The sequence below is a fragment of the Oratosquilla oratoria genome, chromosome 37, assembly GCF_046742065.1.
Source record: "Oratosquilla oratoria isolate Oo_2021 chromosome 37, ASM4674206v1, whole genome shotgun sequence".
NCBI classification, from domain to species: domain Eukaryota; kingdom Metazoa; phylum Arthropoda; class Malacostraca; order Stomatopoda; family Squillidae; genus Oratosquilla; species Oratosquilla oratoria.
This window is the reverse complement of record NC_134813.1, coordinates 39,344,716-39,370,507: the sequence shown is the minus strand read 5'-3', so window position 1 is coordinate 39,370,507 and position 25,792 is coordinate 39,344,716. Positions and strand designations below refer to the sequence as shown.

General features: G+C 42.6%; 2 protein-coding genes across 26 annotated transcripts in view; one reads left to right on the top strand and one right to left on the bottom strand.

Moving 5' to 3' along the window:
- Yif1 (Yip1d-interacting factor 1) overlaps nucleotides 1–11,824 on the top strand; it is a 38,736-nt gene extending 26,912 nt beyond the window's left edge. For all 11 annotated transcript variants that reach the window (XM_076175603.1, XM_076175596.1, XM_076175599.1 and 8 more), the window contains 3 exons: nucleotides 6,520–6,675; nucleotides 7,706–7,799; nucleotides 8,492–11,824. In XM_076175603.1, coding sequence (XP_076031718.1) covers nucleotides 6,520–6,675; nucleotides 7,706–7,799; nucleotides 8,492–8,692 — 451 coding nt within the window. In that variant the 3' untranslated portion in view covers nucleotides 8,693–11,824. The remainder of the gene's footprint in view (nucleotides 1–6,519; nucleotides 6,676–7,705; nucleotides 7,800–8,491) is intronic.
- An 11,238-nt stretch (nucleotides 11,825–23,062) lies between these two features.
- The window catches only part of LOC143019668 (protein tweety-like), a 475,005-nt gene continuing 472,275 nt past the window's right edge, over nucleotides 23,063–25,792 (bottom strand). For all 15 annotated transcript variants that reach the window (XM_076175583.1, XM_076175580.1, XM_076175584.1 and 12 more), the window contains one exon: nucleotides 23,063–25,792. This exon is cut by the window's right edge. The gene's annotated coding sequence lies outside the window, so the exon portion shown is untranslated.

Genomic DNA, 25,792 nt, shown 5'->3' with positions numbered 1-25,792 from the left:
CCCAGACTTTTCACAGGTTTCAGTTTGGAATTCACTTTGAGGTGTTTCGTTTACGAATACCGAGCTAAAATAATTGTTTAAGATATTACACATTCCTTCACTTGAATATTCAAGTTGACCGTCAGCAGATAATAGTGGACCAATGTGATTCCTAACAACCTTTTTATCTCTAATGTAACTATAGAATTCTTTGGGATTCTCTTTGGATTTATCAGCGATGTTCATTTCGTATTGTCGTTTTCTTTTTCTTATTGTCTTTTTTAAATCTCTCTGTATTGATACATAACTTTCATAGTCATTAGATGCACCCGAGCACTTATATTTCTTATAAGCCTGTCTCTTTTTAGCAATACTTTTTTCAGTTTCTTTGTCGAGCCACTTTGGGCGAGCCTGATTTGGGGGACGTCTGTCCTTAAAAGGAATGTAAGTTTGAATCATCTTAGTGAGCGTATTTTGAAATATTTCCCACATCTGATCTACAGGCCTTTCATTTAATTTTGCCTCCCAATCTGTAAGCTGAAGCTCCTGACGTAGTTCTATGAACTGAGCTTTACTGAAATCGGGTATTTTAGAAGCACAAGTATCTATTCTAAAATTGTAGTCATACCTACGTAACCTCCATTCTCTCTAAACTGGCTTCATCATATTTTCTATGGTTATCAAAATTTACGGGTAAAAGAGAACGAACGATTGAGCACTGACTTTATTTTTTATAATGCGATTATTATGACGCAACATTGCACGTCGGGCAGCTGATGCTACCAGACGTGCGATGTGCCCCGGAGTGAAGAGGTTAAGCTCTTCCTCTCTTATGTTCCATGTTTCTGCCCCATACAGTGCTGTCAGTACAATCACTCCTTTGTACAATCTCCTCTAAGCATCCATACCCAAATGTCTATTCTTCATTACACTTTTTAGTCCCCAAAAGCATTTACTTGCTTCTCTCAATCTACATTTTACCTCCACCTCCACTCTTACCTTTACTTGCCAAATTTGCACCAAAGTATCTAAAGCTATCAACTTCCTCCAGCCTCTCTCCCTTAATACCACTTCCAATTTGCTGCCATCCTCTCCCCTTGTACATTACATCACCTTTTACCCACGTTTATCTTCAACATTCTTTTTTTTGCACACCTTCCCAAATTGTCACTAACTTACTTAATCCCTTCTCTGATCATGCTACAAGCACAGTGTCATCAACAAACAACAACTGGCTTATCTCCCATTTTTCTCCATTTTCTTTAACTATCTCCAGTCCCCTGCCCATTACCCTTGCATTTATCTCTTGCACCACCACATCCACGTATAGATTGAACAGCCAAGGCGACATAACACATCCCTGGTGAAGTCCTACCTTTACCTCAAACCACTCTCTCCATTTTTAATGCTAACACAGGTTCTATTACTCTCATAAAAACTCTTGACTGCTCTCAACAGCTTTCTTCCTGTCCCACATATCTGTAATACCTCCCACAGTGCCACCCTGTCTACCATGTCATAAGCCTTTTCCATACATACATATACCAAGGCTTTTTCTCCCTTCCAAGGGAGGTAGCCAAAAAGGGAAAGGCATAAAAACACTCCCACCCATTTCATCCCTAAATACACTCCACACCCCTCCCACCCTCCCTCTCATCTGAGCACCTCCTGGATGACGGGTCATCCCTGCACCCTGCCCACCGCCCTGGGTCAGAAGCAGTGTCGCAAGACACAGTACATCCACAGCAAGGCCGCTTCATTTAATCGGCGACCCCCCCTCTCCATCCCCCTTTGCATATAAGGCGAGGACGGGGAGAAATCCCTTCGGGCTGCGTCAAAATTTACTCACACATACTACCCCACCCCCCGCCCATTCCTCCTCATGCAGTCACAACATCATCCATATACAACCATTCTCCACTCACCTCTGGAAGGCCATTGTATAGATTGGAATGAAGCAAAAATTATCTTCAATTCAAAGTGCAGTTTTAAAAGGAAAATAATAGAATCATCCTTGATTAACAAATTTCCAAATTTCAATATATCATATGGACAATGGTCACCTGACTGCATTACCACCTGGGCAGTCAACAAATTACTACAATCTCTGGTGAAGGCGGGTGACCTGCCCCGCAAAGCATTAGACGCTACCTGAGTCCTATCCATGTTCCTTCTTTTACTGTTTATAAGACATGCCTTTTGCTCCTCTACTCTGTATTCCACTGAAGAGGATCACAGTCCGTGATCGAAATATATGGAATCTATTTATTTCATTTCTTCTTATCCAACACAGTGGGTTTTTGTTGAAATATATATATATATATATATATATATATATATATATAAATATATGTGTGTGTGTGTGTATGTGTGTGTGCATGTGTATATATATATATATATATATATATATATTTATATATATATATGTATGTATATATATATATATATATGTATATATATGTATATATATATTTGCATATATATATATATATATGTGTGTGTGTGTATATATATACATATATATATATATATATATATATGTGTGTGTGTGTGTGTGTGTGTGTATATATATATATGTATATATATATATAGTGCTCGACAAAGATGTACGAACGGTTAGCGAAAATGAGTGATGAGTGTTGAGGACTGTTTTTGCTGAAATGCACAATTTTATATAAAAAATTAGCATATGGTTGCATTATTTGACCTATTTTCTTTAAATTGTGTGATTTCCATGTAATTTGATAAAAGAGAAGTTATGTTTTTATTCTCTACAAAATTACCAACCACATACCATCTGACTCACTAATTGGCAACCTCAACCAAACAATGACTGTTTTTGCTCAAATGCACAATTTTATATAAAAAATTAGTATATGGTTGCGTTATTTGACCTATTTTCTTTAAAATGTGTGGTTTCCATGTAATTTGATCAACGAGAAGCTAAGCTTTTATCCTCTGCAAAATTACTGACCACAGCTATGATTCATGCAGCCTGCCATCTATGATCACTGGTGGTATGGATCAAACTACACTCTATTAAGTTTCTTACTATTGTGTTATTAGTGTAATAGATTGCATATGGTTAAATTATTTTGACTATTTTCTTTAAAATGTATGATTTTCATGTAATTTGACTAATCATGCATTTCAGCAAAAACTGTCAGACGGTATTCATAGCTGTGGTCGGCAATTTTGAAGAGGATGAAAACGTAACTTCTCTTTGATAAAATTACGTGGAAATCACACATTTTAAAGAAAATAGGTCAAATAATGCAACCATATGCTAGTTTTTTATATACAATCATGCATTTCAGTAAAAACCTTTCTTGTTCGAGTTTGGTCGGCTATTAATCAGTCAGACAATATTTGTAGCTGTGGTCGGTAAGTTTGCAGAGGATAAAAACGTAACTTCTTTTTTATCAAATTACATGAAAATCACACATTTTAAATAACATAGGTCAGATAATGCAATCATATGCTATTTTTTTATATAAAGTTGTGCATTTCAGCAAAAACTGTCCTTGTTCGAGGTTGGTTGACTATGAGTGAGTCGGACGGTATTCATAGCTGTTGTCAGTAATTTTTCAGTAATTTATAAAATCATGCATTTCAGCAAAAACCGTTCTTGTTCGAGTTTGGTTAACTATGAGCGAGTCAGTTGGCAATTTTGCATAGGATAAAAACTTAACTTCTCTTTGATCAAATTGCATGAAAATCACACATTTTAAAGAAAATAGGTCAAATAATGCAACCATATGCTAATTTTTTATATAAGATTGTGCATTTCAGCAAAAACCGGACTGTATTCATAGCTGTTGTCAGTAATTTTGCAGAGGATAAAAATGTAACTTCTCTTTGATCAAATTACATGGAAATCACACATTTTAAAGAAAATAGGTCAAGTAATGCAACCATATGCTAATTTTTTATATAAAATTGTGCATTTGAGCAAAAACCGTCATTGTTTGGTGGAGGTCGGCAATTAGTGAGTCGGACAGTATGTGGTTGGTAATTTTGTAGAGGATAAAGACGTAACTTCTCTTTGATCAAATTACATGGAAATCACACATTTTAAAGAAAATAGGTCAAATAATGCAACCATATGCTAATTTTTTATATAAAATTGTGCATTTCAGCAAAAACTGTCCTCAACACTCCTCATCACTCATTCTCGCTAACCATTCGTACATCCTTGTCGAGCACTATATATATATATATATATATACATATAGAGGTAGTCGTCGACTTACGACCGAGTTCGGTTCCGACAGACAGGTCGTAAGTCGATCTGGACGTAAGTCGGATTTTATATATATACAGTATATATTACCCTTTATATATTATTTTTGTTACTGTATATATGTTTTGTATATTATATTTAGCATACTTAAATAATCTTAGCATCTTTGAACTATGTTGTATAGTATATTAAACCTTTTTATAATTTTATCTGATTTTCTTTGGGAAACGTAGCTTAGGCCTAAGCATACTGAATAAAAATCTATCATCTTTGACCTATGATATTACTGTATTTTTCAACATTTTTATTATTTTACCACCAGACTTTCTTTAGGAAACGTATGCATACTGAATGAAATTGTATTATCTTTGAACTACATTCTTTAACATTAACTTTTTATCATTTTCGTTAGGAAACGCAGCCGAGGCCTACGCATACTGAATAAAGTCCTGTCATCTTTGACCTACAAATACTTTTTTGTTTGTTAAATTAAAATCATTGCAAGGCACAATTAGGAAAATTTCTATTTCAAAACACATTCTTTTCGTTTACGTACTATACCGAAAATATCGACAACAGAGCATAAACAAAGTTTACTGTTACATTTTATTAATCGCAAAACATAAAAATACAAAATGCTGTACCGAACATATCGTTATCAACAACAGACTAAGCATAAAAAAGTTTTACTGTTACATTTTATTAATTGCAAAACATATAAAAATACAAAATGTAAGATAAAATTGTATTTCAAAATGCATTCTTTTCGTTTACGTACTGTACCGAACATATTGTTATCGACAACAAACTAGCCTGTTACATTTTATTAATTACAAAATATATAGAAATACAAAATGCAATGCAAAATTAGGAAACATTTTACTTCAAACAAACAAAATGAAAGAATATTTAGCTGGCTGAAATGCTGACGCTGCCGGCAGCCTGCCAAAATTGTCGTACTTGCGTCTTGTGGCGTGTAAAGTAATTGTACTGCATTGCCAGGCATAACATTGCAATTCTATTACTCTATTAAATGTTTAATATTATTGCACTCTCGTGGTCGTAAAGTCGATCAGTCGTAAGTCGCATAGGTCGTAAATCGACGACTATCTGTATATATGTATGTATATATATATGTATGTGTGTGTGTATATATGTATATATATATATATGTATATATATATATATGTATATATATAAATTTGTATGTATGTATGTGTATATATATGTATGTGTGTATGTGTATATATATATAATATATATATATATATATATTGGGGCATGACAGGTGTCTGAGGGGTAAAATTGGAAATCACACAATTGAGAACAGACATTATTCCTGACCGGTTTTGCCTTGTGAGTCTTCTTCAGAGGTGATAATTTGCAGAATGTTAATGCACTGGTATTTCAGGGCAGTGGACAAGGTGCAGGGATGACCCGTCATTCAGGAGGTGCTCAGATGGGAGGGAGGGTGGAGGGGTGTGGAGTGTATTCAGGGATGGAATGGGTGGGAATGATTTTATGCCTTTTTCTTTTTGGCTACCTCCCTGGTAAGGGGGAAAAAGCCTTGGTATATGTATGTATTTATAGGAACTATGGCAACATTCCTATGAATACCAAGGCGTTCACTTCTGTTAATTATTACCTCTGAAGAAGCCTCATATGTTGAAACCAGTCAGGAATAAAGTCTCTGCTGCCTTGTGATTTCCATTCTTACCACTCATATATATATATATATATATATATATATATATATATATATATATATATATATATATATATATATGACATAAGTGGAGTAGGAAACTCAGGAATCTGAGTTTATTCCTGACTAGTTTTGAAAAAGCATACCTGCGAAACTAGTCAGGATTAAACTCAGACCTAGATTTCTGTGTTTCCTACTCCACTTAAGTCAACCTGTCAGAATGTCTCAACATATATATATATATATATATATATATATATACACATACATATATACCAAAGACCCTTTTCCCCATATATAGGAAATGGTAAAGCCAAAGTATATCATACACAAAACTCGTTCAACCACCCCTCCCATTTTAGCACTACAGAGGGTGGAGAACCCCGTTCAGTATCACAGTGCTTGAGTCAAAAGCAATGCAAAGAGAGTTTTGCCATTGATCCGAGAACTGTGACGGGAGAGAAGGTGACCCTCCATCCCAGAGATATTGAGATGAGAAGGTTGTGTAAGTTTGTTTTATTTATGTATGGTATGAGTATGTAATCGTTCTTAAATAAAGTTTATTTTGTTTTTTTTTCCTGTGCTTTATTAGGTTCTCTCCAGACGTATTAGGAATTCAAGCAAGCTCGGCTATTGTTTGGCTGGTTTTGGAAATATTCCTGATCCTGGCAACTCTCTATGTCATGTCCATTCACTCGAGCATGAGGACGCTGGATCTGGTCGCTTTCTCTTCCTACAAATATGTCGGGTAAGTCAGGTTCGGCATTTATTGTTTTTTGGGTTGACACAAGTTTTTGCCTAATGGATTTAGAATCAACACTGTGATTGAATAATTTGATGAGAAAAACTCACTTCAATGAAGGTGATTCTCTTGGGAATATTTATATATGTATTTGTTGATTTTATGTGTGGATTTATGCCTTTGACTTCGGCTACCTCCCTTGTAAGGGGGAAAAAAGCCCTTAGTATATGTATGTACAGGGATTTCTCAATTTATGTAAGGGATACGTTCCTGAAGGGATTGCATAATGTAAAAATTGCATAAAGTGAATAGTTAAGTTTTACTATTGCTAACTTGATTTTTTACAATGTTATTCTAAATAATCTGTACTTTACTTTAGTACGGAGGTGCTAAGATAAGAGGGAGGGTGGAGGGGTGTGGAATGTATTCAGGGATGGAATGGGTGGGAATGATTTTATGCCTTTTCCTTTTTGGCTACCTCCCTTGTAAGGGGGGAAAAGCCTTGGTATATGTATGTATGTAAATAATCCGTGTACTACGAAAAAATTACTAGTATTTTTACCTTATGTTACTCCAAAATTGCATAGTCTAAACACACATAAATTGAGAAATCCCTGTATATGTTAGTATGGGATGCTTACTGGGTGAGCGGATTGGAGCGTCTTTACTCATGGCAGAGTTCAGGAGTGAAGTCAAGTTTGAGCCTTGCCTGGCAGCAAACAAGTCCAAACCTGTGGACTGAAATTGCAGTCTCACAAACAGTTCTGCCTCCCTTAGATTTCAAGTCTGTTCCACACAGCCCCATAGGTACACTCTCCTTCATACAACTTGCTCTGTATTCATTCCTAGATACCTATTTCTCGTAACATTTTTCATTCCAATCACACATATACCTGCCTCCTCCACCCCTCCATTCACTGCCACATATTGCCCCAAATACTTAAAACTCCTCACTTCCTCTAGCATCTCACTCTTTAAACGCATTTCCAACTTACCACCATGATGTTCATGTTGTACATAAATTGTTTCTTTGTAGGATGATATCAGCTCTGCTGTCAGGATTGGTGCTGGATTCCTTTGGCTACTACTGTGTCCTGCTGTATTGCAGTTTAACCATCGTTGTCTTCATGGTAAGCTTATGTGTATGCTTAGCTGTTAGAATGTTAAAATTGCATAACTCATGTTTATAAGTACAGACGCTCCTCAACTTACGTTTTAGTTACGTTCCGAACGGCGGAACGTAACATGAAAATGAACATAAGTTGTTACTGTACGTTCCAGTAATGTATGACCGTTCATACTGTACTATACATCTATAAATTCTATTACCGTATCTTATAAAACACCCCAAAATCATTCATTATAAACATAACATTGTAAAATAATAACATTAATTTCAAATTAAATTCAAGCAACATAAAGTGAGATGGTGGAGGAGAAGGAGGAGGGGGAGGAGAAGGCAAGGCACGTTCAGTCTGTCGTTTGTGCCATGTAAACAATGGACGCAGCTTCATGCGTAAGTATCGTTTGAACGTCTCATACTACGGAGAGCGCGCTAAACTCAAAAATTCACTAAAAAAAAAAAAAATTACAATTTTTTTTTACAGTCAGTTCAAACGTAAAACGAATGAACGTAAGTAGAGGAGCGTCTGTAGTTACCTCACCTTTGTCACAGACAACCCATTCTTTCTATTTTGACGTTCCAGTTTCACACACTGATGTTCCAGTTCCAGGGTGAATGTTTGACTGCATAACTCATGTTTATAAACAGTTGCTTCACCTTTCTCACAGACAACCAATTCTTTGCATTTTGACATTCCAGTTCCGCACGCTGAGGTTCCAGTTCCAGGGTGAGCGAGAGGCAGATAGTTACAGTGCTGGAAACAAGCGTCGCCTGTACCTGCTACTTTTCATGTCGGGTCTCCAGCCAGTCATGATGTGGTGGCTCACTTATCATCTCTATTCTTACAAGAAGAACCTTATGGCAGACATTCCCAATGGACCAATTAAAGGAGCTCTTTAGATTGTCCCACAAAGGCCATTGAGTTTATCTACATCAGGCTCTCTTTAAGGGATTGTAAATCATCTCATTGGTATAATGGCTGTGCCATGTAGTAGGCACTCACATATTTATGAGCAAGACATGGATCACTATAGCCCTTTTCATTGTGTGTAGTTGCAGGTACTGTTTCGTCACTGGTTCAGCCACCAGTGCCCATAATTACATGAAATCCCAGAACTTGGCAAGTGGCATTGTGTTGATCGTTCCCTCCCCTTCAAGTCTTAACTCTGCCCATACAGGTTTTAGGTTGTCGTGACAAATTTGACTTTTGTGCATATGTACCGTTAAGTAAATTATGTCTTTTGACATTATGCCCAAGTGGGATGGACTTACGATCTATATATCCAGTGATAGTTTACTTAAGACTGATGAAAATAGGGAGGTCTTCAGTGCTGGCTGTATTTCTTTTTTGGGAGACAAGAATATACACATTTTCTATGAACATGTAATTGTGATCATAAGTGTGGACTGTGCTATGTTATAGTTTGGCTCTTCAAATTTTTGTACAGATTTCTATTTTTATATAACACTGTAAATAAGGTGTTAAATAAGGAACCTTGTCCATTGTCATTAGGATTTGGAGACAGATCCTGGACAAGCCCTGTATATACCTAAGCAGTGCAGTGGCTTCTTACAGATTTCAAGGTTCTCTACCATTGGGACAAGGACTATAAATGAACGGAGATGGGACGGGTGGGTGGAATGGGGGAAAAGTGGCCTTGTAGATGGAAACTGGAAGATAGGAAGATGGAATTTGTGTTAACAGAGCTGTAGCTTTTCTTTAACGATTCCTAGTAACATGGCAGAACCCAGGTAGTTTCATGCAGTACTGTTCTGACAGGGTGGGGGGGGGGGACAGTGAGTATCTGTACTATAACTTTTGGAAGGATGATTAAGAGTAAGACAGTTATTTATGAAAAAAGTGGTTCATATGATTTCTTAAGTTTTGGTTCAGATATTTTCATAGGATGCAGATGACACCCATCATTTTTTTTTTTTTCCAGAGTTAGCATACATCTTAGCCACTCTTTAGACAGTATTGGTACGTGTGGATGGCATACAAAGTAGATGTAAATGTGGCACATATTTTTATGCACTAGATCCTTTGTTGAGATATTCAAACATCATTACATCATATTTAGATAAATTAGTATTCTTCAGATTGATTCTATAAAGGCTGTTAGGTTACATAGATTGTATGAATTGCAATTGAGAAAGGAATATTGGATGGAAATAGATTGAAGTGTATAGCTGTCATGTAAATTAGTGTGAATACCTCTCTGGGTTGTGTTCAGAGGAAATTATACTAAGTTGCAGGTATCTGTTCTCAGAACTTGAAAAGGAAAAAGTCCTGTGATCTCTTGCATTTTTGTGGTCTTTTCAGATACAGAAACATTTTCTTTACCGCTAACATATTTCATAGGGTGTTTTGACATTACCACTGATCAGTTACTTAGTGAATGGGCAAAATGGGATAAACATTTAGGGTTTGTGTAAATACAAACGAGAGGCAGGGAGGTAGTACCCTATGCAACAGATATAGTCACAAGGGGTCGTAATTTCTCTTTGAGACATCAAGTATGAGTAAAGGCTGGAAGCCCGTGTCCCAGTTACCACCTTTTCTTGTGGTCATGGGATAGGTACAGAGGTTTGGTCTTGCTGTCAGATGGGGATTTGGCACCCCTTGCAGTCAATGTTTAGTAATAATAAGTGTCACCTCAAGTTTCACCAACTGAAAACCTGCAGCTTCACAGTTGCTGGCATTGGCCCTTGGGTCCTCCCATAGATCTACCCAGGAAGAGACTTTGGACTGTTGTCTACTGTATTAGTGTGGGGCAGTTTCTTTGTCAATGGCTTATAGCATTAGGAGTAAGGAAACAGCTGCAGGGTGTCAGCTCTCCTTGTGTGAACAGGCGAACGAATCTAGAGTTGAAATTTGAGAGAGATCTTGGGTTTGATCCGGAGACGAAGTGCCAGCCTCCCAGGGCAGCATCTCCAGATGGAAGTGTTGATGAGTTTTGAAGATGAACAACAAGAAGATGATTCACTTACATCTGTCATGAAGGACCTCACTTGTGGGTATTTGTGATTGGTCTGAGTTTAAAAGAATTAGGGCCATTAGTACTGGCTCTTTCAATCAGAGTACAGTGAGTCCTCCTTATACAGTAATTCTTTATCCGGTAAATTCACATACATTTATACATATACCAAGGCTTTTTTCCTCTTTGAAGGGAGGTAGACTTTTTCTTTTTGGCTACCTCCCTTGTAAGGGGGAAAAAGCCTTGGTATATGTATGTATGTAAATTTACCGGATAAAGAATTACTGTATAAGGAGGACTCACTGTACCATGTCAAGTGTAGCCTAAGGTTGTGTTTACATTGAGTGAGCCAGAGGAGATTCTCATTAAATGCTGTGAATTTGACTAACTAGAGGACGACTTTGCTTGAATCTTTCTAAACTTACTAAAGAACACTTCAACAATGTTTCTACATACATACATATACCAAAGGCTTTTTCCCCCTTACATGGGGGTGGTAGCCAAAAAAGAAAAAGGCTTAGAAATCACTCCTGCCCATTCCATTTCCTATATATTCCACTCCCCTCCACCCTCCTCCCTCCCTCTCATCTCGGCACCTCCTGGATGACGGGTCATCCCAGCATCCTGTCCACCGCCTGTGTCTAACATTCGTAAATGTTCAACTCCTTTCAGTTTGCCATTTAATGTTTCAATATAATATGACACAATGTGTAATTTGACATCTGAACACAGGAAGAACAAAAAATTGTAACCGAAGTCGTTTCGACTTAAATGAACTCGCAACAGTTCAGGAGAATCGGCCTGGACTCGCTTGGTGTAAACGCAACCTTAACAAGGAGAGGAGGAAAGTCGCATTGTAAGCCAACATGAACAAGTTGTTTCATGCTAATATGAAGGATGGAGGCTATGTCCCACATATAGGAAAGGAAACCCAAATAATGAATGAAAATTTTCCTGTGTGTCTTTTGTACTTCTGTGACATTGTGGATTTTGTTGCAGAGCATAATGTATTGTTTTAATAAAACTTGGAGGGAGTATTGTACAAAAGTAAAAACTTTTATTTTCTGTTCTGTTTGTGATATTTATTCAATCAGAATATTTTGATACTGAGGCTGTTGCCAGTTACCTGAAGGCTGCAGGTCTTCTGCAAGAAAGACCAAGGGCAACAAATTGATTGGTAGATTGATTGAAGTGGGCCCAGATCTGGACCACCAAAGATTATTGGTCATGAAATCTACCAACAATGATTCAAAGGATTGCAAAGGCGGAGCATGCCGACAGGAGACCTTTTGGTCCATAACAAAGAAATGTTTCATGAGAATACAATGGACTCTTTTTATCATTTTTTACATGGCCAAATCCTGGATGACTGATAAAAAAAAAATTGAATATTGTCACAGTAACCCTGTTGAGGTCAGTGGGTAGTGCTATAATGCTGCACCTGTGCACACAATCATCTCTGACATCACACACAAGTTGCAACAATGGCACATAACCAAGACAATGTTGCGATATATATGTATAGATGATACTAATGACAGGTAAATGAGATATATATATATATGAAACCCATCTGTAGTGAGCTTCAAACCAAGGTCCATGTGCCAGGAATCTTGCACACTATACCATTTTGACACACTGAAAGTACAAAATGATCATTAACCTGATGTATATACTAGTATGCAAGATATGGTAGCATGTAAGATTTGCTCCATGCAGAGTTCAGTTGGAAGCTCACTATGGCTGGGTTTCATATTTTGATTACGTCACTATCACTAGCGACTGATTCCATAGCATGTATATATATATGAGAAATTCGCTAGTGAACAGCGACATCAATCAGATAATCTCCTTGATTGTCAAGGAGATTGTCTGATTGATGTCGCTGTTCACTAGCGAATTTCTCATATAGTTAAGTTGGCGATAAGCGTGAAAGGGATTCGTTATGGTCCTTACCCCTCCCACGTGTGCGGTTGGCCTTGGGGTGAAAGGGGTGCAGTGAGCGCCCTCCCCAATCTCGATAGTCAGATAGACTATGAGTTCTCATGGTTTTATACCGTCAATGGTCGAGCAGAGTAAGGCGGGGTCTTGGAAGTTTGGGTCCAGATGCAGTGGGTTCGAATCCCGTGCGCCACTGTCAAGGAGATTGTCTGATGTATATATATATATGTACACTCAACCCTCCATTTAATGGACAAATGGATGCAAGAACCTGTCCATTCCAAATGTAAACAGAACGGACAGGATTAGTAAATAACGGACAAATGACCGTTGTTGGCAATTTGGTATGGTATACATTTATTGGTTTCTTTTACTGTGCCAGAAAATAATATGGTAATATTGTATTATTTATTAGTTTTAATACACACAACAGGTAAATATGAAATAAAGTTCTTTTTTTGGGTGGCATGGTGCAGGTACAGGTTGATGTATCACTGTAAAGTATCATGCAACAATGGATGAATGAATTGGATTGGAAAACTGTATGCAGCAATGGATGATTGGGCCATCATCCAGCTCTATAATGGATGGGATTTTTTTGTCTGCAAAGTTGAGGATCCATTGCATGAGGTCCGTGAAATGTAGGGTTGAGTATACTAAAGGCTTTTTCCCCCTTGTATGGGAGATAGCCAAGTTGAAAGGCACACATGCACTCCAACCCATTTCGCCCCCCTTGATCACCTTGTTTCCTTCTCATCTTTGCTCCTCTTGGATTAAGGCTCACCCAGGTCTCCTGCCCACTGCCCTGGGTCAGAAGCAAGGTAGCAAGACACTGCATCCACAGCAAAGTTGCTTCATTTAACTGGCAACCCCCCCTCTCTGTCTCATGCAGAATATAGAGAAGATAGAGAGAGATCTGTTTGGGCTGCATCAAAATATCATCCCTCCCTTCCTTGCATCAAAGTATATATACACAGCCATTCTCCACTCATCCTTCTCTCCTGCCTTCACCCTTGCTCAACAGACATTCTCCTTTTGCTCAAAGCCTCTTTCACCCCATCCATCCATCTCAACCTTAGTTATCCCCTCAAGTTCACTCCATCCACCTCTGCCTTACACACCTCTTTTGCCTTCACTCATTCTCATACCAATAATCTTTCATCAGCCCAATCTACCATCTTCTTTTCCACCTCCACTCTCCTCCTCACCTCATTTCTTGCTATATCCAACCTTGTAACCCCTACCATACTTCTCAGACATTTCATCTCAAACACATTTTCCTTTCTACCTCTCTTAAATTCTAGGTCTCTGCCCTATACAGTGGTGTCAGCACAATCACCCCTTCAGATAATCTCTGCATCCATTCCCAGATATCTATTTCTCATGACATTTTTTGATCCCCCAGGAAATTTACATTCTCTGAATCTACGAGTTAACTCCACCCCTACCCTTCACTCTCCAGCCACATGTGATCCCAAATACTGTAAGTATCCCCTTGCAGGCTCTCTCCTAATACTTCCAACACGTACCCATCCTTTCTCTTTGTATATCTCATCACTTTATTTATACCTTGATTTACTGTCAGGTCCATCACCAGGTGCATTAAACCTCCCTCTGTCCCTACCAACAGTGCAGTGTCATCTGCAAATAACTGGATCACCTTCCACTTCTTTCCATTTTCTTTAACCATCACCAGTCCCCTGCCCATTACCCTCACATTTACCTCCTGGACCATCCCATCCATGGACACATTGAACAACCACGACAACATGGCACAGCCCTGATGTAGCCCCATCTTTTCCTCAAACCACTCACTCACCCCATTTCCAATTTCAGTATATACTTATAGTGATACAGCTGATACTTAAGGCTCTATGTAGCATCCCTACAGACCAGATCCACACAATTTTGCCTGTGTTAGAAGAAATATCTACTCATAGAGAAATACTACTTTATTATACTGTGACTGTCCCTCTGTTATGCTGTTTCCACACTCTTAAATCTGTCCTATACCACTCCACTTCTCTGAATATACTCGTATATTTCCATTTTTGTCAAGCCCTGTGGTAGGAAAGAAAACACTGCCACTGAGTGTTCCCACTTGAGTTGTAAAAGGCGACTAAAATGGGACAGAACATAGAACTAGGCATCCTACTCTTTGTAGCCCTAAGGGTACATTCCTAGAATAAAAAAAGTAAAGGCATAAGAGGTCTGGGAGGAGTTTTCCAACCAGAACACTAGGGTTTGGGTCTTTTATTGAGTGTGGACGTGGTTCAGATGAAAGTGAAAGAGAAGAGATAGGCAGTATGTTTGTGTGAAGGTAGATGGATGTTTTGGCATTGAGTGAAACTAAGTTGAAAGGGAGAGATGAGTTTGGGAGTGTAGTTGGGTGGGTGTCGGGAGTTGAAGAAAGGATAAGGGAGATATAGGCATGTGGTGGAGTAGAAGGTTTCTTCAAGGTTAATGTGGATGAAGGTGAAATGGGAGAAGTGGGTCTTGTAAGTGCATATGGGCCTGGTAGTGAGAAGAGTGTAGAGGAAAGGGAGGCTTATTGGATTTAAATGAATGCATAGAGGGTCTAGGGGGAAATGTCAATGTAGTGGTATTGGGAGATCTCAGTGCTAAAGTAGGAGATGAACCAATATATGGAGTATTTGGGAAGTGGAGTACCAGGAAAAGATTGTAATGGAGAGTTGATGGTGATGTGTTTAAAAAGAGAGTCGATGATAGCTAACACAGGGTTTAGGAAGAAAATAAGTACACATGGGGGATGGTGAATGAAAGGGTGGTAGATAGGGCTTTAATGGACTATGTAATGTACCCAGGAGAAGAATAGGAAGAGTTTTGGATGTACATGTTCTCAGGGGAGAGAGGGGAGGAATATCAGATAATTTTTTGGTTGAAGGTAAGTTGAGAGTGGAGGATAAATGGAGAAAGAGGAAAAGGACAGAAGGTAGAAGCTTGGAGTAAACTACTGAAAGGAGGAGTACAAGAAGAGGCTGAGAGAAGAGTGTGAGGAAGTGAGGGATAAAGTAGAGCTAGGTGTGGAGGAGGAATGGATATGTTTCAAGGAGGGAGTCACAAGGTGTGCAAAGATGGTGTGTGGAACAAGGAGGATGGGAGGAAATAGAAGAAAGAATAGTGAGTGGTGGGATGATGAAATGAAGAAGGTTGTACAAGAGAAGAAATAAGCATTCAAAGACTGGTGGCAAAATAGGACAAGAGAAACATGTGAGAAAAAAAAAGTCAAACATAAGATAAAGATGGCAAAAAGGAAAGCAGATGTAAAATGGGGAAAAGTATGACAGAAAATATTGAAATTAATCAAATGAAGGTTTGGAAATTAAAAGAGGAAGAGGAGGCAAATCAAATAGAGAAGAAAAGGTAAAAGGAAGATGGGCAGAGTATTAGGGAATTGCTAAATGTGGAGGAGGATAGAGAGGGGAAGGTAGTTGCAGTGGGAGGTGTTAAGATGATAGTGATGGGTGAGGAAAATTGGGGAGAAATAAAAGGTGAGGTGAAAGCAGTTATTGAAATACTGAGAGCAGGCAAGGCACCTGGGTTAGATGGGAGGTACAGTGATGGTGGACTGGCTGGTGTGGTTGTTTAATGTCTAAAGGGGGATAGCTGGAGGAGTCCCTGTATAGTTCTGCTTTGCAAGGGAAAAGGGGACGAACGTGTGTAGCAGTTTTAGAGGGATCAGTTTGTTGAGTGTAGTTGGGAATGCTTATGGGAGAGTTTTAATGAAGAGGAATAGAGTAATTGGTGAGGAACAGAGTGGGTTTAGGAAATGTAGGGATTGTGTAGATCAAATTTTTGTGGTAAGACAGATATGCAAGAAAGCTTTAGCAAAGGGTAAGGGTGTTTTTTTGGGTCTATAAATTTGGAAAAGGCTTATGATGGTAGACAAGAAGGCACTGTTGGAGGTTTTGCAGATATATGGGATAGAGGGAAAGCTGTTAAGAACAGTCAAGATTTTTTACATGAGTAGTAGAGCCTATGTTAGAATTAGAAATGGAGAGAGCAAGTGGTGTGAGGTAAAGGTGGTACTTCGCCAGGGATGTGTTATGTTACCATGACTATTCAGTGTGTATATGGATAGGGTGGTGGAAGGTAAATAGAAGGGTAATGGGCAGGGAGATTGAGATGGTTAAAGAAAATGGAAGATAATCCAGTTGTTTGCTGACGACACTGTGCTTGTAGCAAGATCAGAGAAGGGGTTAAGGAAGTTAGTGATGGAGTTTGGGAAGCTGTGCAAGAGTAGGAAGTAAAAGGTGAATGTAGGTAAAAGTAGGGTGATGAAATGTACAGGGGGAGAGGACAGCAACAAATTGGAAGTGAGTATTAAAGGAGAGAAGCTAGAGGAAGTAGATAGCTTTAGGTACTTAGGGTCGCATGTGGCGGGGAAGGGAAGAGTAGATATGGAGGTAGAATGTAGATTGAGAGAAGCAAGTAAATGCGCTGTACGAGGAACTCGTACAGCGCATCAGCTCCCCACAAACGCGCCACTGCAGGAAGTAGTGACCGACTGCCGCTCAGGCGAGTCAGCGAGGGGGACAGTCTCGGAACTCCAGAACGGCCCGCATGTGTGCGCCGTTTCGGCATTTAAAAGTGCTCAACACCAGGCGCATGCACCCCCACCTCAGCTGCCTCCCGCACCCTCGCGACCCAATAACCCCTGCCAATCCTGTGGCCACCGGCACGACCCCGGGAAATCCCGGGCGGCTAACAGTACCTGTCACAGCTGCGGAACCAAGGGACACCGCTCTCGCACCCCCACGTGCCCTGCCAGGGACGCCCGCTGCCGCGGCTGCAACAAAAAGGGTCACTGGGAGAAGTATTGCAAGTCGATCGGGGATCGGGATGAGAATCACCGCAGGTCGCCAAGTCCCGGCGCCACTGCCCCTCCCCCCGAGAAGGTCGGTACCTGCCGCCAGGTGTCTGGTGGCCTCAGTCACTCTCCGCCGCTTGTCAGCGTCCGCGTCCGCTTTGGGGAATTGTCCTCGAGCTTGGTTATGCTGCCTGACACAGGTGCGGACATCACGGTGATAGACACTCGGCACCTGGGCATGTTGAGAATATCCAGAGCCAGCTTGCAGCCGCCGCTCTCGGCGCCAACGTACATGGCCGACGGATCACAAATGCCCCCCGCAGTGGGATGCTTCCAAGCTACTTTGACGCTCGGACACAGGGACTGCACCGCCGACATAAGGGTTCACGAGGAGGTCCAAAACCCCCCTCCTCTCCGGTTACTGTCGGGAGTTGGCCATAGTGCCGCCCGACTTCCCTAAACCTATTCTGGCGGTGACCCACGTGAATAGGTGCGCCAAGCTAACACTACTTGTTGGCAGCTAATCAGCCGCCACTCGCGACTACTTCTTACGAGAAATCAGCGACATGCTAGCCTCCAAGGATGACCTCCGCACCGCCCCCCTAGGAAAAATGGTGGGTCCCCCCATGAGAATCTACCTAAAAGCCGACGCGGTGCCCTTCGCCATCCACACGCCCAGGCCGATACCGTTTGCATTTCTGTATCAAGTGAGGGAAGAACTTGACTCAATGGTACAGCAAGGTATCATCACGCCTGTCGGTAAGGAATCTTCGGAGTGGTGCCACCCGATGGTCCTCGTGGCCAAAAATAAGGGCGTACGCATCACGGTGGACCTGACTATACTCTCAGGTGTTGCGCCCCGCTCATCCTTCATCCACACCGTTTGCGGCGGTCCGTAACGTCATTCCCTCAGCGAGGTTCTTTACGACGGACACCCTTCACGGTTACTGGCAGATGGACCTCGCAGAAGAGGACCAGCACCTAACCACGTTCATCACCCCTTACGGGCGGTACAAGTACCGCCGGGGACTGGTGTGCTTTGCGGCCACCGTCGACGCCTACTGCCTCCGTGAGGACGCGTCTCTGCAAGGCGCAGCCAATTGTATTAAAGTGGTGGATGACATTCTCCTGTTCGACGAGGAACTCCTCACTTCCGGAGGATCCACCACATAGTCATCGGGTGCCGCAGCCACGGTATTAGCTTCATCAAGGAGAAATTCAAGGTCGCCGCGATGCCATGCCTAGTATAAGTATGAAAAGGGGCCTTGTCGACCGTAACAAAGGATCCTTATACGGGAAGCGTCATTGCTGGTCGGGGCACGACACAACACTATGGTACCCTGCTCTATGCTAGTATCCTAGGCCAAAACACTATACCACACCACCCCCACCCCCCACCGCGCTTTCAGGGCCATCGCGAGCCGGGGCGAGGGGCGGGGAGCGTGGGGGGTCCGCGCACGAGGGCTGCAGGTGGTCCACCGATGGATGGGACCCGACGGGGGCGGCGTCTTCGGGGGCCGGTGGACGCTTTCGTAGGGCGGCGGGGACGACGATGCGGTGGCCGCACAGCGCCAGTTCCCCGTCGGCAGAGAGGGCGTCCCAGAGCTTCTAATACGGGGGGACGGAGTTGGATAGGGGGAAGCGGTTGGACGGGAACCCGTAGGACACACTGGTAAGCAGGTGCCGTAGGTGGGGTTTATACGTGCCGCGGCCCGGAGTCTTTGGAGCGTCCTGTCGGCGTCGGCGTCGGCGTCGGCGGTGGGCGTCGGTGTCGGTGGCGGGTGACAGGTCGTCCCCGCGAACTCACATCAGTGGCCAAAGGAGAGGAGGGGTGTTCGAACCTCCCTGTGAACCCTTATGTCGGTGGTACAGTCCCTGTGTACGAGCGTCAAAGTAGCCTGTAAGCATCCCGTTGCGCCGGGGGGGGGGGGGGATGTTGGCATGTAAGATATGTTGGCCACGTACGTCGGCGCCGAGAACGGCGGCTATAAGCTGGCTCTGGATATACCCAACACAGCGGCGGCGCCAGGAATTTTTAGTTGGGGAGGCTAAGGGGGGGCTGAGCAAATTTTTGGGGGGCTAATAGTAATATGATAATACACATATAATATCCTCATTTTAGAAGAGGAGGGGGTTAATGGTTGGGCTAGCACTGATGGCTGACAAATCTTTAGCCCTGGCAATTAAAAATTCCACTTAATAAAATTATTTCAATGAGTGTTTTAAATTTTCAATTGGCTCATTTCAGTTGGGGGGGCTGGCCACTTTTTTTGGGGGGCTAAAGCCGCCCCCCCCCCAAGCCCCCCCTGGCGCCGCCACTGACCCAACATGCCTAGGTGCCGAGTGCCTATCCCCGTTATGTCCGCACCTGTGTCAGGCAACACAAGCAAGCTCAAGGACACGTGGCAGGTGACGGAGAGCGATAGCCATCAGACACCTGGCGGTAGGTGCCAGTCTTCCCGGGGGGATGGCGGGGGGGGGGGGGTGCGCCTGGCGTGGAGCCCTTTGGCATGCCGACACGGCGCATGCGTGCGGGTCCTCCTTGACATCCGAGACTGTCACCCTCAATGCCTCGTGTGAGCGGCAGTTGGTCACTACCTCCTGCAGTGACGTATTGCAGCGAGGGAGCTGAGGCATTGTACGAGTTCCTCGGCTGGGTGGGCGTGGCCTGCGTGGGTCAGCTGGGCTCCGTGCACGGGTTGCGATCGCGGCGGATAAGGCTTGGCGGGGAGGCTCAGTATCCAGGGAAGTGGGATGAAAGGCCCCTTTGTTCGCACCAATACGTGTCCACGAAAGCGCGTCACACTGTCGCACGGCATTTCACGGTCCAAAATGCACACTGGTACACGGCACTGCACTCACTGCCCAGCATGTACACTGTCGCCTATTCGTCTAGTTTCGTCAGTGCTTCGTTCACGTACGCGCCACCAATTTGCGTATCGTCCCATATTTGACTGTTGCAAGTTGCAAGCAATTGCAAGCAATCCTACTCACTACCCCATGTTTGCAAGCAATCCTGCAGGCAAAGGCAACAGTGAAACACGCGGGGGGAGGGGGGCGATTTACGCGTTTATTAATCAGTGAGTTATGCGTACATGGGAGCGCTTGGTGCGCCTGGGAAGACAGACGGGTATCGACCAGCGTGGGGGCAACGTCGTTCGCTCCACAGGGCGAAGACGATGCCACGCCTAGTATAAGTATGAAAAGGGGCCTTGTCGACCGTAACAAAGGGCCCTTGAACGGGAAGTGCCACTGTTGGTCGTGGCACGCCACAACACTATGGTACCCTGCTCTATGCTAGTATCTAAGGCCAAAGCACTTTACCACAAGGGACGCTTGCAGCTACCGTCCAGTGTGGCTCGCGGTTCCTGACGGACGCCGAAACCCGATACGCCACGATCGAATTGGAGATGCTTGCTGCCACGTGGGCCGCGTCTAAATGCAAACTGTATCTGTTTTGATTGCCCCACTTCACGTTGATGACGGAGCATCGTCCGCTCATCCCCATCCTCAACTCCTACACCATGGATGCCGTCGAGAACCCCCGCCTACAGAGGCTTAAGGAGAGGCTCTTCGTCTTCATGGCGAAGTGGTGCGCCAGGAAGCAGCTCTGCATCCTAGATGCCCTCTCATGAGCCCCGGTCTCCCTCCCTACGCCAGAGTCAACAGGACGCTACAGGAAGTCCGACCCACGGCACAGATGGGCCCCGCTTACGGCCACCTGCTTACCTGCGCGTCCTCCGGGTTCCCGTCCAAGCGCCTCACCCTACCCAGGTCCGTTCTTCCGTACAATAGACTCCGGGACGCCCTCTCTGCTGACGCAGAACTGGCCAGTGTATCATCGTTCCCGCTGCCCTACGGAAGCGCACACTGGCCTGCCTCCACGACAGCTACCGCAGTGCGGAAGCCACCAAGCGACGGGCTAGACAAACCGTTTTCTGGCCCGGCAACGACTCCAACATCAAGGGCACGGAGGCCTGCGAATCATGCCAAGTGGTGCGCCCCAGCCACCAGCAAGAGCCCCTCCTGTGCGATGACCACCCTACCCGGCCCTTCGAGTCCGTGTCTGCCGACTTCTTTCATGTCGCAGGAAAGTCATTCCTGGTTATAGCGTAAAGACTCTCAGGTTGCCCCGTCATCGTACCCTGGGGCCAGGACACGACGGCTACCAGAATCATCCGGAAGTTCTGCTGCTACTTCTTGGAGGTAGGCGTCTCCCTCCGCCTTCGCACCGATGGTGGTACCCCCCTTTACCAGCGCCGAGTTCAACCGATTTACGGAACTCTGGGACGTCCAACATATAGTCACCTCACCCAACTATCCCCAGTCCAATAGGCATGCCGAAGCCGCGGTCAAGGCAGCCAAGCACCTCATCCTCAAGACCGCACCCACCGGCAACATCGACTGCGATGAGTTCGATCGCGGTCTCCTCGAATTACGTAACACCCCGTCCCCGGCCGGCCGCTCCCCCGCCCAGATCCTGTATGGCCGCCCCCTTCGCACATGCGTCCCGACCCACCCGGACTCCTTTTCAGAGGGATGGCAAACTCGCTAGAATCGCCGCACCGCCGCTCAGGCTATCCAGGCGCATCGGTAATACAACGAACACGCCAGGCCCCTCCCTGAATTAAGTGTTGGCCAACGCGTGCAGAACCGGACGTCTCTCCGTTGGGACAAAGTCGGGGTGGTTATGGGCCGCGGCAGGTCCAGGGACTACGAAATTCGCCTTCCGAGCGGGAGACTCTGGTGGCACAATCAGCGGCATTTCCATCCGGTGGCCCCGCGAAGACGCCGCCCCTGTCGCGTCCCATCCTTTAGGGGGTGTAGCATAGTGTAGTTGGCATAGGGTACTAGCATAGTGTATGGTGCAATGGTGTGTAATAGTGTAGTGGCGCGCCCTGACCAGCAGTGACGCTCCCCATACAAAACCCCTTTCATACAGCCAACAAGGCCCCTTCTCATACTTGTACTAGGCGTGGCAGCGTCTTCACACATATTGGCAGTTGCTCTCTTCTTCTTAGGCACATAACCTATCGATTGATACACGTAAATCGTCCTCCCTGCTTTTCACTGTTGCTTTCCATTGCATGATTGCTTGCGGACAGGTTAGACAGTTGGCAATTTACCATTTTTTTTAGAGAATTTATAAGTTGATGTTTGGGTGAAACTTCTTTATTGAATGGATTTTAATATAATTTGAAAACCTTGTGTGTGTGCACATTTTTTCTTTATGTGCACTAGTTTTAAAACATGTGCATGGGCACAGCTTAAAGGGAATGTTGCTGTCAGTCTCCAGACAGGGTACAAGATCTCTATCAAGAAAGATATCTTGGGTTGGGTCTTGAGACAAAGTGCCAGCCTCTCAGGCACCTCCAGGGGAAGATGAAGGTGTTGATACAGAAACAAACCATTCTAGGTTTTGGTTATAAATTCATGGAGCACATTGTTAATGTGCTCATTTTTGTTGGCTTCTTTTCCAATAGTACTTTTTTTTTTTTGAAGGTTAAATAAAAAGATGAATTTACCAAGTGTTGTAATTTGTAGAAGATTTATTACAAAACGATTGAAAACACATGTTGACCCATTGCACATGTAGTTCTGCACATGAGGTGACAAGTCACATGTGTACTTTCCTGTATACACCTTCAATGCCAATTCCTTGCAAAACCAATTATTCTGGTGCAATTTTTTGGTTGCCATGTTGAAAGTTAAGGTGTTTGACATATTGAAATTAACATAACAACCAAACATAACAGTTTTATGTGGTTTACATTCAGCATTATGTACATACAACCAGGCAGCTTATATCAAATATAAGTTTAAGCTTGGAAATGAATGCTTTCACTGCTTTCTACAGTTTTCTTGTATCTCAAATTCCAAGGTCTAATCTATTTCCAAACAAAAGTTAAAAAGATTCACAGCTGTTAATTTAAAATTTCATGGAGAAACTGTTACATGTTGATGAAACCTAATGCTAATTATGTTACTGACATGTGTGCAATGACTTTGTGCTTGAATGTTGCCATATGGAGTGTTTCTATTAACAATGACAGGTTGGTCCTGCATTCCTCATCATTCCTCCCCAACCTAAGTTTATCTACCTTCCTCCATTTGTACTTAGTCTATGGTACAGCTGTGATGCGACAATTCTACTCTACAAAATAAAATCACATACAGTAAATATAAAACAAATCTATTTTTTTTCTTCTTTCTTTTCTTTTCAATATTTCAGGGTACCAAAGATTTCAAATGAACAAGGTGATCTGCTGAGGTTACGAAATTGCAACTCCCAGCTTCTGCCCATGGTTTGGGAGGTGAGGAAGCTAAGTCTGATGCAGGACCTGCATACTGCTTTTTTGTCTTTTTAGGCCCTGCTGGCAAAAGTTTGAAGTCACATCTTGGGCTTGGGCCACCATAGCATTCAGCAGGGAGAGGTTTTTAACACCTCCACTGGTATCTAATGTATTTACAAGCATCAAGGTAATGTGCTTTGCATTCTCTGAATACTTTATGTGCATTAGTCTTCACCAGCACTGACTCGCATTTATACACAAAATTCCTGATGACTATTCAACCATAATAGAGTAATGGAGATGTCTTAACCTCTTCCTTGGCGGAACAACATGAAAGCAAGGTTGCCAAATGTACACAAAAGTGAGTAAATAGAAGCTTTACCAAAGAATGCAGCCTATGACAGCCAGGAATCTACAGGGCAGGTTGATGGTCATGTACAAGTGGATTAACCGTCACAAAACTGTTCATGTTTAAGACAATGCTATTAACTTTAGAGGGAGACACACTTCTAATGTTGTATTTTCATGTTCTTACAAATGTTACACCTACTAATGTGTGCAGGTATGCATTGTCTGCTGTAATTCCAGTAAGAAGCTGCTGAAGAGCTGTTTACTGGCCATGCCACCCCAAATACCTTGGCCCATGGCTTCACTGTGCTGCTCCACTATACACATACATCGCTACACAAATCAAAATGACACAGCAAGCACTACTGCTATGTCTCAACCAATGACTAAGATCACATAACACTTGACTATTGTTGAATTTTTTACATCAAGTATAAAGTTTTCCATGAAATATACATAGACAAATTGATCATGACATGAATGATATCATACGGAGAAAAAAAAAATCAGCTTATCTAAAACAGCCATGACACATTGTCTGCATATCACCTTAGCTGGGTTTGCTGTGTGCATGTGCAGTCCTTTGGTGTGAATATTTCCCATCACATAATAGTTCTATCAGTCAGGACTGACTTTATATCACTACATATAATTCTTATGTTGAAAACTTTGCCACATTAAAATCTTTTATTTACAAAGTAGAGGCAAATAAAATAAAATCATATTTTTTGTACTACCAATGATTTCATATCTAACAGTGATTGAATTTCCTTCCACAAAATGAATAATTACTTCTGTATGTATATAACCTTTTCAGCCTATAATCTTGCCAAGATGGTAGCCAAATACTTCAGATCAACTGTGGTGTTGATGTAACGTCCTCTAAACTATCCTACTCTTTGTCTGGAAGCATTATTCAATGTTTCAAAGTGCAACTGTGTATATTGCAAAACCTATGAAACCTTACTTGATATGGACTACATAACTGTGATGTGGTATACTGTAATTGCATACTCATAGAAGAGAAAAGCAAGTCAGCAAAATATCCAATGAGCCTTTCAATGAGCCTTACCAAACTGCCGAGAGCACAAGAGAATCTTATAAAGTACCAAACTCATCTTGGTAATCCTTGAGCAATACCAGCAAAACAGAGGGGAAAGATGTGAATAAGGGATCCAACGATTGGCTAAGATGAGAGACAGTGAGGTTACATAATCTAGAATAAAACTCATCAATGAATATTGATCAATTACAAACTGACATTATGGGCCCTCCAGGACTTACCTGGTCTGACCACTGTGCATTAGCCTGCACTGGCAACCTATTGACTAGACACTCGGTGAACCTTGGCACCGGTTGGGATCCAGATACTGCCCTCAGCCAGGTGTGCTATGATGATGCACATGTGCCATTGGGCAGTCATTCCTCAACAGCAGGAAACACCTTGCCACAGTAGAGCAACCTTTATCCAACTAAAAAGTACATCAGAGGCTGAGTATTTCTTGGCAAGAACATTGTGTTTTATCAGCTTATTGTGCACAGACAAATTGAACAATTTGCACTTAACAACAGTACCAGTGTGTGGGTTCAGTACATAATGAATATTTAT